The 14414-nt window shown below is 38.6% G+C and overlaps 1 protein-coding gene across 5 annotated transcripts in view; it reads right to left on the bottom strand.

Annotated features, from left to right (window-relative positions):
• Positions 1-4355: 4355 nt before the first annotated feature.
• Positions 4356-14414, bottom strand: part of PAG1 (phosphoprotein membrane anchor with glycosphingolipid microdomains 1) — a 138820-nt gene continuing 128761 nt past the window's right edge. For 3 of the 5 annotated variants that reach the window (XM_081266114.1, XM_081266115.1, XM_081266116.1), the window contains one exon: positions 4356-13547. In XM_081266114.1, the coding sequence (XP_081122240.1) occupies positions 13191-13547 (357 nt within the window). In that variant the 3' untranslated portion in view covers positions 4356-13190. The remainder of the gene's footprint in view (positions 13548-14414) is intronic. The other 2 variants (XR_014018768.1, XR_014018769.1) reach the window with 2 other exon arrangements.

The raw sequence follows: 14414 nt of genomic DNA on the forward strand, positions 1-14414 counted from the left end.
GCTCAGTGGTAGAGTGCTCGCCACCATGCATGAGGCAGTGGGTTCGATCCTTAGCACCGAATAAAAATAAAATAAAGATATAGTGTCTAACTAAAAAATAAATATTAAAAAAAATAATTGAGGCCTGGGATGAACTACCTGAGTTCAGATCCCTCCCAAAGCTGGACAACTTAGTTATGCTGTTTCCGTTTGATCATCTGTATAGTGAGAATAAGAATATTTAACTTATAGTTTGTTTTTAAGATTAAAGGTAGTGTCATTTACAGGAAAATGGATGGAACTTTTAAGACCATTGTGCTAAGTGAAATAAGTCAAACTCAGAAGATCAAGGGTTGTGTTTTCTCTCATACGTGGAAGATAAAGAGGAGAGCAGAATAGAGGAGGGAAGGGAGGGGTGGTATGCTGGGGAGGAATATTATCCAAATTATATTGGTATTTTTTGTATACAAATATGTAACAACAAATTCCATCATTATATACAACTATAATGCACCAATAAAATTATGGAGAAAAAAAGATTAAAGGTGCATATTGAACGGCACCTCATAAATGGCAGGTTTATATTGTTTATATTGTTACAGCTATTCTGTTAGTTCTTTATCTCTTAATATCAAATTTATTTTCATTTATAATATAAATTGTAAATCCAATTTTTTTTGGTATGGAAAGATAATTGTTGCTAAACCCATTTGACATCGTTCAATGCCTTCTCTTTGCTCCTAGAATCACATCTCAATTCCTGATCTTGGTCTACTTTGCTTTATTGGATCTGATCCCTGCTCATCTTTAATTTTTTCTCCATTCTTTATCACTGGGACTCCATGGAGGTTTTAGAACAGCCTCTTTTCCTCTTTAGAGTTCTTTGGGATTGCTCTTTTTTTTTTTAAATATTTTGTTGTTGTTGATAGACCTTTATTTATATGTGGTCCTAAGAATCAAACCCAGTGCCTCACACATGCTAGACAAGTGTTCTACCACTGAGCCACAACCTCAGCCCTGGGATTACTCTTTTCTTGGAATGTTTTGCTCCTCACGTTTTATATGGTGCCAGGTCACTCACTGGTCTACCTACAAGAAAAAGGTATTCTCTTTCCTCACCCACGAACTCTGGAACTCTTTACTTCATCCTCATTTATTTCCTTTATCTCTCTTGTTTTATTCATCACACTTAGGATCTGAATTTGTTTTGACAAGTTGTTTATGTTCTTCTCCCACTAGACTCAATGTTCATTGAAGTAGAAGCTCTTGTTTTATTTACTCCTGCATCCTCAACACCTGGAACAGTGTTGGGAAATAGTAGGGGTGTAGTACTTACCTTACTGAGTAATCTGTCTTTGTCTCCTTATCCAAATGGGCTTGCTTTTTGGAAGGATAATTCTAGTAACATTATGGAAGGTTGATTTGGAGTGTGCAGAGGTATTCAGGAGGGGAATGGCTAGACATGGGCAAGCATAGTGGAGAGAGAGACATCTGGGGTCCAGCGGGTTGACCCTGCATTAACTTGTGTATATGTGTATGAGAAGGTCTATGTTTTCCTGGCGTGGAGCTTTGGTGTTGGCTGGGTGCCATGCCTGGAGTGCTCTTTCTTTGAATTAACCTTTTGAACTCATATAAACTATAACCTGCTCACAGACCCCTTTTATCTAAAGTAGATCTCCAGAGAACATACAATTGGCTGAGATATCAGGATACTACATTCCCTGAGAATTTAAATGTGTGTGCCAAACATTTAAAGGTAGACACTAAAACCATTACAATGTGAGCTCCAATGAGACAAGAGTTTTGTCTCTCTTCTGTCACTGTCTTTCAGCACCTGGGACAAACTAAGTGCTGAGTAAATATTTATAGAATGAATCAATAAGTGGATTTCCTGTGGTTTCTTTTGTTTTCCTGTTAACTTGTCTTTCTACTTTGATGTTGCAATGATTTTTTTTTTCTTTTGGGCTTGAGCATTGAAAGCTGTTTGCTTTGAGTCACGAGGTCTGTTTCAGAAGACCCCTCTGCCAGGTGGTGAGGCTGCTTATCTCAAGTCAGATGCCTCTCTTTCTCCCCCACCACTTTTTGCATTGGTCTAGTTTGGAGCACATCCCTACCTTGTTACTCAGCCATCTCTTCATAAATTCTCCATCACAGCGAAGCTTTTGGAAAAGCTCAAGAATAAAATGGTAAACTTGAAAAACACTATTACAAGATGTACTCATAGGACTATGGATGATAGAGAGGTGAGAGAATTCGAGCCAGACCAAACACTTATTTGGTGCTGGCTAAGCGTAGAAAACTGCAGTATATGTTATGAGGGCCACTTCACATCTCAAATGTTCCCCAAATGCCAAAATGAGAAAGCTGAGAAAGATGATTCCACTCCAGAATGATCACATTTTGAGATGACAACAGGACATACAGATGGAGACATCTTGGAAACAGATGTGATGCCTGGTAAGACAGTTGGCTTTGGAGCCTCTGAGGTCCAGCCTTAAGATTTTGATTTAAGAATCAACTAGGATGAGAACAAACAATCAGAATGACAGCCTTAAAGGTAGCTGGGGACGTAGCTCAGTGGTAGAATGCTAACCTAGCATGTGCAAGGCCCCCAGGTTCAATCCCCAGCAGTGCTAAAACCTCCCAACAAACAAACCTTAAAGGTCCTGGATCATATTTTAAATGAATAGAATCATAATGCAGATTGCAGTCTCAGAGGCAGAAAAGCGGACGACTGAACCAGTTTTTAAAACAATGACAAAGTGAGTGGGATATGTTTGTGTCACCATAATTAGGGGATCTGAATTCTTATTTCTCAATGAACATTTGCTGTCTGCTAAGTGCTGGAATTGGCAGTGTACTTCTGCTAGAATAACAGAGACTCTATTCCAAGATGACAGAAACCCTACTAACTTTCTGAGCTCCAGAACTTCAATTTGTTCAGTTAGTCCAGGTGCAATGACTGGTTCTGTCTCCCAAAGACTCAGAACAAGCTTTTCTTAGCTCCGAGGTTTCACATATAGAATGGCGTTGAGACTAATGGGTCTTAGAAAGGAGAGGCAGTTCTTCCACATGGTTAGAAGTGAATCCAGGGTTGGAAACCAAGATGATCAGGAATTTCCCCACACTTGCCTCCAGGCTGCCATTAATGCTTTACAGCATATGCAAGGAAGCTAAGTCCTCTGGGGAGCCATGTCCTTTGACACGGGAAAGGGGCGAGCATGGCCTCTGAGGGCTCAGCAGGCCCCAGGTGAGATGGCCTATAGCCTGGGGAAGCCATGGCTCCCTGTTCTGCCTCTTCCACCCCATATACTCCCTGCAGCCTCTCTTGGGCTTGCAACGCCCATCATTAGAGTGAAGGACGGTTCTGGTTCAAGAGCCCCAAGAGCAAGCTCCTTAAACTGTGAATGGTCCTAAAAGTAGGGGGGATATTTACCCACTCCATAGGAGAAAGTTAGCTGGTTAGAAATGAGCATGTGAGTCCCTGGAGAAATAGGGCCATGAGGTGAGTATCTTGGTGCAGATGGGGTGGGACAGAAGGAAAGAGCAAGAAATAGGCTCAGAAAGGGAGGCTGAGCTGTGGGTTGGTCTTATCTGAGGGGATACAGAATACAGGGCTTGGGGCATCCCGAGTTCAGGGGCACTGATAAAAAGGAGACAGAATACAAAAGAAAACCCTCACTGTTACACCTTTTGGCTCCAAGGCCAGTCTCCCCCACCCCCATATTAGTTGTAGATGGACACAATATCTTTATTTATTTATTTTTATGTGATGTTGAGGATTGAACCCAGTGCCACACACATGCCAGGCAAGTGCTCCACCCCAGAGCTACAACCCCAGTCCTCAAGGTCAGTCTTCATCAGGACAGAGTGGCCAAGGTTAAATTCTAAGTAAAGCCATTTGCTCTGAGATCTTCTCCTGGAGTTACTTGGTCCCTTCAGTGGATTTGCAGATGGGTCCTCAAGACCTGGGTACTGCTTGCTCACTTTCCTAGAAGTACCTGTCAAGTGTAGACAGACACCACCCAAAATTTCCCAAGGTTGTTGTTGTGTAAGTTGGTCTTGCTAGTATTTAAGAGCATTTAGCATTTTCTGGGTGCCATGCTGAAGACCTTAGTACCCTAGGTAACCCTTTAGTCAGTTCTATGCTATGAGCCCACAGTCACCTAGGAACTGGGATGCAAATCTTCAGGTTCTTTTCTGCAGATTTTGACCCTAATTGCTACTCACTTTGGTCTGAGATTTACTCATATTCCCCGTCCTGTCAGGGTGGTGAGCTGACTGAGGGAGTCCCCAATCCTGGCTATGTACTAAGAGTATACGAATCAGCTCTTCTTGACCTTTCCAAATACCAAATGAATTTTAACAAGCTTTTATATAAAACTGACCTTTATTATAATTAAAAAAGAACAAAGACAATTTGATAAGTGCCTTTAATTACAGTGTACCTGCTATTTACATGTAATTATACTTTTTATATACAGCTTGAATAAGGTTCATTACATGTAAACTATAAGATATTACAAGCTACACTCCAGCCTTTTCTGAATATTCAGAATTGAAGTACTACCAGCAGGAACACAGAAAACAAATACCCACTTCAGTTCTTTAGGTACCATTACTGGATGAATAATCAAGATCTAGCCACAGAAGAGAATTGGAAATATGCATCAAATTGAAAGAGATTCTTAACATGACTAACAGTATTGCTATTATCTAAACTCTAACATAATTAATCATTGTATCATTAAAAACAATACAGCTTCAATTTATATAGCACCTTTCTTCGAAAGAGGTCAAAGCATTCATACTTATCTATATTATCTCATTTGTCCCCAAAACATCCCTATGAGGTAGGCAATGGTTGATATCATTATCCCCATTTTGTATATGGAGAAACTGAGGCACAGAGAAGTTAAATCATTTCTTTGAGGTCACACAGTAAAGTCAATGCTGGAACAGGTACCATAGCCCTGTGCTCTTGTCTCCAAAACCAATGTTATTGTTTCAACTAAATTGTTCCATTAGAGCATCTAATTCAACACCTCAATTAACTTTTCCAAGAAATAAAAAAAAGTGCATTTTTTTCACTCATAAAAATTGTTGAAATATTAAGAACCCTTCTGGGATGGATGGTAAATTGATGTTACACTCTTCTAGAAAGAGCTTAGGGAAGTTTTTGTTTTGCTTTTTTCATTCATTCAAGGAGTTTCTCTTCCTAGTTGGAACACAGAAGATGATTTGAAAGAATCCTCTTAGTCACATCCAAATCTTAGTTTTTGTGGCCATATTATGTTATCTGCAATCCAGGTTTATTCTTGGGTTTAAAAAAGGAAGAAAATGTCTAAATAGTTTTATCATGGATACATATTTTCTGTTCACTCCTTAAAAGACTCCAGGTGATAAAGAGGGAGTTAGTAACATACATTTTCCAGACAGACATACAGATGAGAGACACAAAGGCAGTAAGTCACCCAGGTCACTTGGTTCAAATTTTACTACTAATCCCTTACCCCTCTCCGAGTCAAATATATAGGTCTATACTCAAAGGAAGAAAAAAAAGATTTTTTTAAAGAAGTGTCAAAATCTAAGGAATAGAGCATTCTCTCAGGTTACAAGTTGTTGACTTGAACCTAACATTCAGTTTTCTTTGCTTAACTACTGGCACAGGTGAATTACTTGTCCCAAGAGGCAAGCCCTGCTAAAGGTACTGACCCCCTCTGGGACATCTGTGGGCAGCTGTGGAGCAGCACAGAGAAATTAAGGTTCTGGTGGTTCCAAAAAAAAAAAAAAAAAAAAAAACAACAACAACAACAAAAAAAAACCCCAGAGAAGCCTAGATGTGGAAAATACATTTTAAAAAAGCAAGCGAGCTAAGGGATCGGTGGCCAGTGTCACATCAGGTTCTTCTATGAGTTTTACATGGAAAAATGCATGGAAGCCTGTCAAAGCAATGTTCTCATCTCAAAATCGTTTGCAAATAGTAGACTCCAGCTTTTGGTTTTAGCAGCTTCACTGAGGGAAGGACACTGCTGTCATTGAGGAAGCCTTTACTCTCTAAATGGGAGATAAAGACTAAAAAAAAGAAAAAAAAATTTCTCTTTCAGCTTAAGAAGGGAAAAGGAAATATATGGAGAGTGGGAGTAGGGAGAGTGTGTGTTTATATGTTTTAGTCCAGGGATTGAACCCAGGAGTGTTTTACCATTGAGTCACATTCCCAGCCCTTTTTTTTTTTCTTTGAGGCAGGGTCTTGCTAAATTGCCGAGGCTGTCCTTGAACTTGCAATCCTCCTGCCTCAGCCTCCCAAATAGCTGGGATTACAGGTGTGTGCCACTGCACTTGGTTGAAAATAGTGCCTTTTAAACTTATTGTTTCCAAGTTGTTGAGTTAAAAAGGAAACTAAACAAAATCAAACCAGGACATTACAAGGCAATTCTGAACTGTAGGCTCCAAGCACCAAGACTAGTCTGTCTTCTAGCTTTAGTTCACCATTCAGGGTGAACTTTTAAAACAAAACAAAACAAAACAAACAAACAACAGCAACAAAAAAATATAGAGAGAGAATGAACAGATATGTATACTGTTAATTTTGAAAAAGTTATACTCTAGAATATTCAAATAACTATGATGAATTACAAGGAAGTTTAAAAATCAAAACTAGACACATCTTGGTGCCTTAAATATGTAGAAAATGAGAATCTAGACTGCTTTATCACCCATTCACCTGTGCCAGTAGTTAAATAGTATTGCATTCCATAAATCAAACCTTTGCCTATAAATGATAACTTTGTATTTAGATACAGTTATTCTCAATATCTGATAACTTTGTATGCTTGAACATTGTCAGTTTTCTTGAGACCTGGGAGAGTAGCACAAACTAGGTTTTAACTAACATAGCTCATAAGCACCATTTCCCAAGGGAAGAGAGTATAAGAGTTGGATGGCTAAGACATTTTACATTCAATTTATTTATAAAGTAATTAATAATTGTGATTAAAAATAATTATGATTAATACAAGTGATTAAAAATTATTAATAATTTTCCCCTTGGAATAATCAGCTTTCTCCTACTTTACTGACAACAATTGCTGTGCAGTTGAAAGAGGGCTACCTTCAACAGGATGCTCAGTGAGGCTACTCCTTCCCTGGGACATGTGGGGACACACGCCAGCCTTGGAACACTGTGGGGGAAAGCAAGCTTACTTGTTATTTGGTGACAGTATGGTGCTAATATTTCTGAACTTGTGAGTTTGATTCTTTCTCACCATTTTAAAAAGTTCTGGTTTTTTTAAATTTTTTTGTAGTTGTAGATGAACAGCATACCTTTATTTTGTTTATATTTATATGATGCTAAGAAACAAACTCAGTGCCTTATACATGCTAGGCAAGCATTCTGCCATTGAGCTACAGCCGCAGCCCCCAAAAGTTCTTTTCTTAATGTCAGTTATGCTTATAAAAGAGGTGGGCAGGAGCGTGTTTGGTTTAGCAAAACTTGTGACAAAAAAACTCCAACATCTGCTTCCCTAGGATGACCTATGGTCTTATCTTGGTACTCCGTGAAGCAGGGAAATCTGACTTGGGCAGAACTGTCTGGTCACCAGCAGTTTTGGAGAATGGTTCTGGGCTGGCTGGCAGGGTCTGGGATAATGGGGGATTGTGATTTGAAAAGATGTTAGTGGATGTCCTTTAAGTACCAGACGGAGAGGTCTGGGTGGTAAAAAAAACAAAAAAAAACAAAAAAAAAAAAACAGGTGTGGTGGTATTCAAAGGAAAGTGATAGAATCTGTGCAGGACGAGCCAAAATAAGGCAGGGAGAAATATTAACCTCATGACCCTGTTCTTTAGACTCCCTTCTTCAAAGGAGTGAGGGAGACTCAATATCTAAGAGACATTTTTGCACTTACAACTAAGGTTTAAAAATTCTCACTTAAGTATTAAAAGCAACTTCCCCATGGTTTTATGAATTGGACAATTTGACCATTACAAAGACCTTTTGAGACAATGAGTAAAACGTCTGTTAAGTTTCAGAAATTATATTTTACTATTTTTTGAGTAAGGGGGAGTATTCTCAACTGATTAGGACCACCCTTTAGATAGTATGTCACTTTTGGGGTAACCATTTTTATGAGGAAAAAAAATGCATGAACAATGAAATGATAATTCTTATTTACAAATAACAGATTTGGGCAGGGGGCTATATTTCAATCTCCTCCAGAAAACATGAGACATGTTAATATAATACAAGTATCTAAAAGATAACAACATTAAAACATTTAACTGTTGATAATTTAACATACAGAAATCTGAGGAATGATAATCACCCACCTTTATAATACATTACATAGGTGATACAAAACGACCGTAGCACAGTACTTTTTTGAAAATTACCCATCGTATGTAAGTGGCCAGCAAAGAAAAATCTTCCTGCTTTAAGATAAATTAATTCCAAATCAGATTTTTAAAAACAATCTTTAAACAAACAACAACATTTTTCTCATTTCAAAAGTCTGACATGTTGAGGAATTTGAACTATAATTTTTCATTAAAGAACATGAAAATAAATGAAATATTTCAGAAATACTAGAAACTAGATGTGAACAAGACTTAAAAATGAGCAATGGGATTAAAAACAACACCATTACATAATGTTTGTTCTCTTCTGGACCATGATTTTAAAATTTTATGTGCAAATTCCAGATAAAAATTCTAATTCATCCAGGCTCCTGGATTGATCCCTTAAGTTGAACTCTTTCAGTCTTGGCATGTTCAACTTGTCTAATGCCACTGCAAGGAATAATGGATTTTTAAAAAAAGATACAACACAGAGCAAGGAAATGATACTACAAGATAAGGAAGTTAGATTCCACTGCAAATAAAGCCATATTTGATATTATAGACACATGTTCCTATTTTCACATCAGTCACTTCTCAACACCAAACATTACACTTTAACTTTTCCCAATGACACAGTACAATAAGCCTGTCAAGATTTCCAGGAAATAACCATCAGTATCTACTGCGCTTCCAGCAGACAAAGCTTGGCTGGGTACCTGAAATCAACACTTTTAGAAGAACAGCATCACAAGAGTACACAGACTTAATTATTACAAGGAATGTTGAAAAAAATGTCACTCATTTACACAATCCTAATTCAGTCTTGAGCTGGAGCTTTGTAATCTTAGCCATGGTGCCCTCTCAGGGCTGTTTTGCATATCATATCACATCGATGCCTGTTGATTCTGCTATAAAAACCTCTGGGTTTTAAAAGGGAAGAAAACAGATCACCACCACCAGGTAACTAGTCACTGGTACTGGGACACTGGGAGTCACCTGGCCTGGGCTCCATCCTGGCTCAGGGTCATTCACTTGATGCTTTTGACCAAATCTCTTCTCACACACTTATCTGAGAAGCACACCTATCTACATTTCCTCCTCTCAGACAGAACATGTCTAATAAAATCTTAAAATACCACTGTTTTTCAGCCAAGAGAATTATAGACATAATTTAAAATCTGAATGTATTCATTAGAGAAATTAAATGAGGTGAACTCTAGAAGGTTTTCTCTTAATTACCAAATTCAAACTATTGGAGGACTGTTTCTTCTAAACCTGTTTTTTATGACCAAGAGTTCATCATAGTCATATGATAAATACTTAATAGAGTGTATGCCAATTAATCAAGCACCAGAGCTGTGCAGAGCAACAATACATACGTGTGTGTGTGTGTGTGTGTGTGTGTGTGTAGTTTATTCCAAGTTAAGGTAAGTAATTTAAGGTAAGTAATGCTCTAATTTGAAAACTGAATTTCTTGGCGGACACAACATCTTTGTTTGTATGTGGTGCTGAGGATTGAACCCGGGCCGCATGCATGCCAGGCGAGCACGCCACCGCTTGAGCCACATTCCCAGCCCCTGAATAAGAGAAATAGATATAGTGACATACTAAGATTAAATTTTCATACTTTGACTACCTATTGTTAACTTAGAACTCAATTAGAATTAACTCTGGGATTTTGATGGCGGATAAATCAGTGATTAACCTTTTCCTCCCACAAAGAATACTGGTATCTTTAAAAGCTTTAACTGACTTAATGATATAATTTAGATCAGGAGGAGAAAAAAATATGTAGCAAATATATTTTCAAAAACTACTCTCTTCTAGAATTCCTTAAACATTTCACATATAACACATTAACTTTCTGCTAACTATACTTGGGAAATACTAAAAGCAGCACAAAAATGCTCCTAAACTTTAAAAATATCTGAACAAAGATTTCTCAACCAAGGTAGATTTATAATTCTGATTTATAGCACAAAATTTTTATTAATCTTATTATCTTTTTATATAATTTCACATAACCTAGGTTATTATAACTAGATGCACACTGTAGATGTCAGTGGTGAATTTTAAATATACAGTGAATTGTTTTTGACAATCACTTTTCATACATTTAAACTCTGTAGCATTAAGATCAAGATCAAACTTTTAAAAAGAAGCCACAGGCTTCTAACTCTAAGACTGGAGTACAGATTTTGAACAAAGACATGAAATTTATGAAAAACCACACAATAAAGTCAAAACAAAGGTGAGACATCAATAAATACACTTCAATAAAACACCCGGTGCTCCAAAGAGCCAAGCTGTGTTCCTGGAGTTCACTCTGCATCTCCCTCCCCCATCCTGATGGACTGTGCTATCATATATTCTTCTAGAATTTTTGCAGGAGGGCTTTAGAGTTCTTTTAAAAGTACACTTAGAAATATTTTCTATCACAACGTATTCTCACCACTTGTTCTCAAATTAAGAGAGTTATTTCAGTGCATATCTTATGACTATACTGCATAACCTATATTTGAACACTTCTGGAGGAAATTCTGATAATGAAATTTTACTATGACATGATTATTAATGATGAACTTGTCTCTAAAGAAAGTATTCTACACTTTAATAAAGATCATACCTATTTCCCTGGCTATAAGTCAGATATTATGAAATGCAATGAAACGTTTGACCTGGAAGGTGCCCACAGAGGAGGATACAGCAGCGTGCTGTGTTCCCATTTACTAAGAGAACCTGTGACCTGAGATTGCTGGGTCAAACTCATTCATACAAAGCAGTGAAAATCAGCAGGCAGAGCAGAGCTTATGAAAGGTCTGAATTCAGAGAAGTGCCTTGAACTTTCCTGATAAAAACTTCTCTCAAGAGATTCAAGGTTATTCCACCCTTGTTTTCTAATCAACAATAATTGGGTTCATGCACTTGACTTCTTCATGGGAGAGACTTAGTGGACGGACAATGAATGGCAACCAGTGTTCCCCAACAGAGTTCACTGTACAATTTCAAAAGTATAATACAAAGTCTTCACAAAACCAATCTACAAATAGAGGGACACATTCCAGAGGGCTGGTCTCTACATTTTCAAGATGCTTCATTTTCCCAATTGCATTCTTCATAAGGAAGGAAAACAGCAAGATTATTAAATGTTTAAAGTCACAGAGGTCACATTGGTATAGGATTATGACCTTTTTCTTTCTTTTTTTTTTTTTAAATCAGTGTAGGAAGGTTCCCCTTCTGTAGCCTATACTTGATGGCACTTCAAATGACAAGTGAACAAGTTTTCCATGTTGGCCATATAAGACTTAAAGAGATGATTAAATTCAAACCAGGCTGACCTCTTAGTTTGAGCTACTTTCAGCCACTGATTTTTGTCAAATGAAGGAAAAAATTCTAATAGGCAATTTGTACTGGCAAGCCCTGGACTGTAGAATTCATCACTGTTTTCTTTAAAAATGCTACTAAACTTTATTAAAGTATGATACTTTTAGGAAGTTCATAACTCCTTGTCATATTTTATTCTTCCATCCCTTTTCACCATTTCAAATATTTCAGTAGCCCACCACAATCACTGAAATGGATTATTTATTCCTATCACAACTGCTGTAGGTTATTGATGAGGAAAGTTCCAAGTACCATTTGAGAAGTTGAGTCTTTAAAAACCTTCAAAGTTTTAAATGTTTGTTACCAAAAACAAACAAACAAAAAAACCAGTTACTTGTAATTATCTAGCTTATGTGCTTTGTGGTGTCTTTTCAAAATGAGAGTATAAATCATTGTACATAAAATCAAAATAGTTAATATACATTTTTCTGGCACTTTCTAGAAATTAGGCATTAAACATAAAACATCTTATAAATTTATATAATAAAAATAAGTGTTTACATTTTAGTCTTAGATTACCTTAGGGTGTAGACAACTTATGCAAGTCTACACAGTTGGTGTGGGCGGCGACAATCACTGGAAATACCATGTCCACAGCCCTTCCAGTATGGATGCCTCGCTGCTGTCCACTTATGTGGTCTATGTTCCAACATAAAGATTAAGGCTCTCTGTTTGGAAGGAATGAGCTCTGGGCTTCAGGAGTATAGGTGTACCACGATATTCATTGAAAATACTGAAAAGGCTCTGATGAGTTCCCAAGGTTTTGATTAGAAAAATAAAACAAAGCATCTAAAACTGACTTCAAGTACTTTGGGGAAAGGCTGCTGATGCACAGTACCAAAATAAAAAGGAACGAAGACCTAAGAGACTCAAGGGACCTCCTGCCCCAAACCTATGCATAGTTTGGATTACCAGAGACGAAAGTTGCAGCTCTGGGAAGAGGACGAGTGAGATGGGTGGGGACCAGCAACCGGTTTCTCCCCATCCTATCTCGTCTCCGTTGAAAACCATTGCCAAGCCCTGTAGGAGAATTTCCTTGGATTGGAATGTAGAAATCAGAAGATTTTAAAGGGGAACATGCCATATATTTTTAAGGTTGGTAGCAGACAGAAAAGAAAAGATAGGAAGAAAAACCTGGTTCTTCCAAATGGCAGTATTTCAGGCAGGTGGAAGTGCAGTTCTTGCTGAGTGTAGTTCTTCCTTACAGCATGGCTGTCCTTACTAGAGGGATAAACCCTGACAGCTGGGATCTTTTGTGGACGGTGAGGGGGTGTGCGTGTGCTAGGGTGTCTCCCGGGGCAGGCAGGTGCACACTTGGGGACAGCCAGGTCTGGACATCAGAATTTCAGGAACTGGGGAAACAGTCGTGGCATGTGCGATCATCTTCAGTTTACCAAAGCAGCATATATAGTAGAGATTGATGTCACTTCTTATCCCCACAGAACTGTCCCCAGATACTAACCACAGGCTCTCTGGAGTTGTCTTCTGGGTTGCTAGAGCCTGGTGACATCTCTGCATTGCTGCAGGTCCCCAATGCTCTCATAGTCATTCTCCTTGGGGACAAGACCAGGGTGGCCATTAATCTCCAGGGGGAGCTTATCTTCTTCTCTGTTTAGTGTCTGTATTGCTTCATAGTCGGGCTCTGGCTCCTCCATGGGTCTTCCTGCCGGTGGAAGCGTGCTGTTTGGAGTTTTCTCAAAGTCTTTAACGGTGGCATAGAGGTCATTACAAGAAGAGGGCGATCTCTGAGGGGCACTTTGAATGGTGGTGTAGGTGGATTCTAGCGCTTTATGTCCTGGTTTATGCACCGACTGTCCAGGTTTATTCACTGATGAGTACATGGCTGAGATCTAGGAAACAGAGGGAGAACGGAATAAACAGGCTTCAAGATGTGACTTCTTCCTCCCCTTTCGGGTAACAAGTTATATACTTAGCACTCATGGGCATGTGTGTGTGTTTGTGCACGCACGCATGAGTGTATGTCTTTAAGATTTGTTTTACTTATCTGTACTAATTCTGGAGTCCATTACCAGAGAATAATGATAGATGTTATCTTCAAACTTTGTAAATAGATCAATCTTATTTGCTTAATTCTGTGCAAACTGAGTTCCATGAGTCTACTGAGCGGACTAAAGGCACAGGCAATGGTGGGAGCTCAGGGGGCCCCAGGACCTGGCACATGCCCTCCTTTATTTGATTTCTATATCAGAATGACATTTTACCCAAAACATCCTACAGCTTTACCAAAAAAGGCAGAAGACATATTTTAGACCAACAATTCTCCAAATGTGGGTTTCCAACCAACAGCAGCAGCATGTTGGAGTTTTTCAGAAGGGTAAATCTTCAGGCTGTACCTCAAGGCCTCTGACTCAGAGACTCCAGGGTAGGGCTCACCATCTGATGCCCACTAAAGTGTGAGAACCACTGAAGGAGACCATTCCATGCCTCCTGCTTCTGGTGGTGTGAGTGGCTTCTGGGCTCTGGGACATGCGCCCCTGTGAGCATTCAGGTTTCCACCACGCTCTGACTTGGCTGCATGGTACTGGTTAAAGAGACATTTACAGAGCAGGCTTAGTTTTCTTCATTGGGAAAATTCATTCTTTTTTTGCAACCAGAAATGAAATTTGGGGACCATTTTGGGGATACTCTTTCCTATAGTCAGAGCAGGTCTTTCTAAACACACTGTGGCAGTGCTAATATATTCCACAAAACCTATA

The sequence above is a fragment of the Spermophilus citellus genome (assembly GCF_964194105.1).
Source record: "Spermophilus citellus genome assembly, chromosome: 14".
NCBI classification, from domain to species: Eukaryota; Metazoa; Chordata; class Mammalia; order Rodentia; family Sciuridae; genus Spermophilus; species Spermophilus citellus.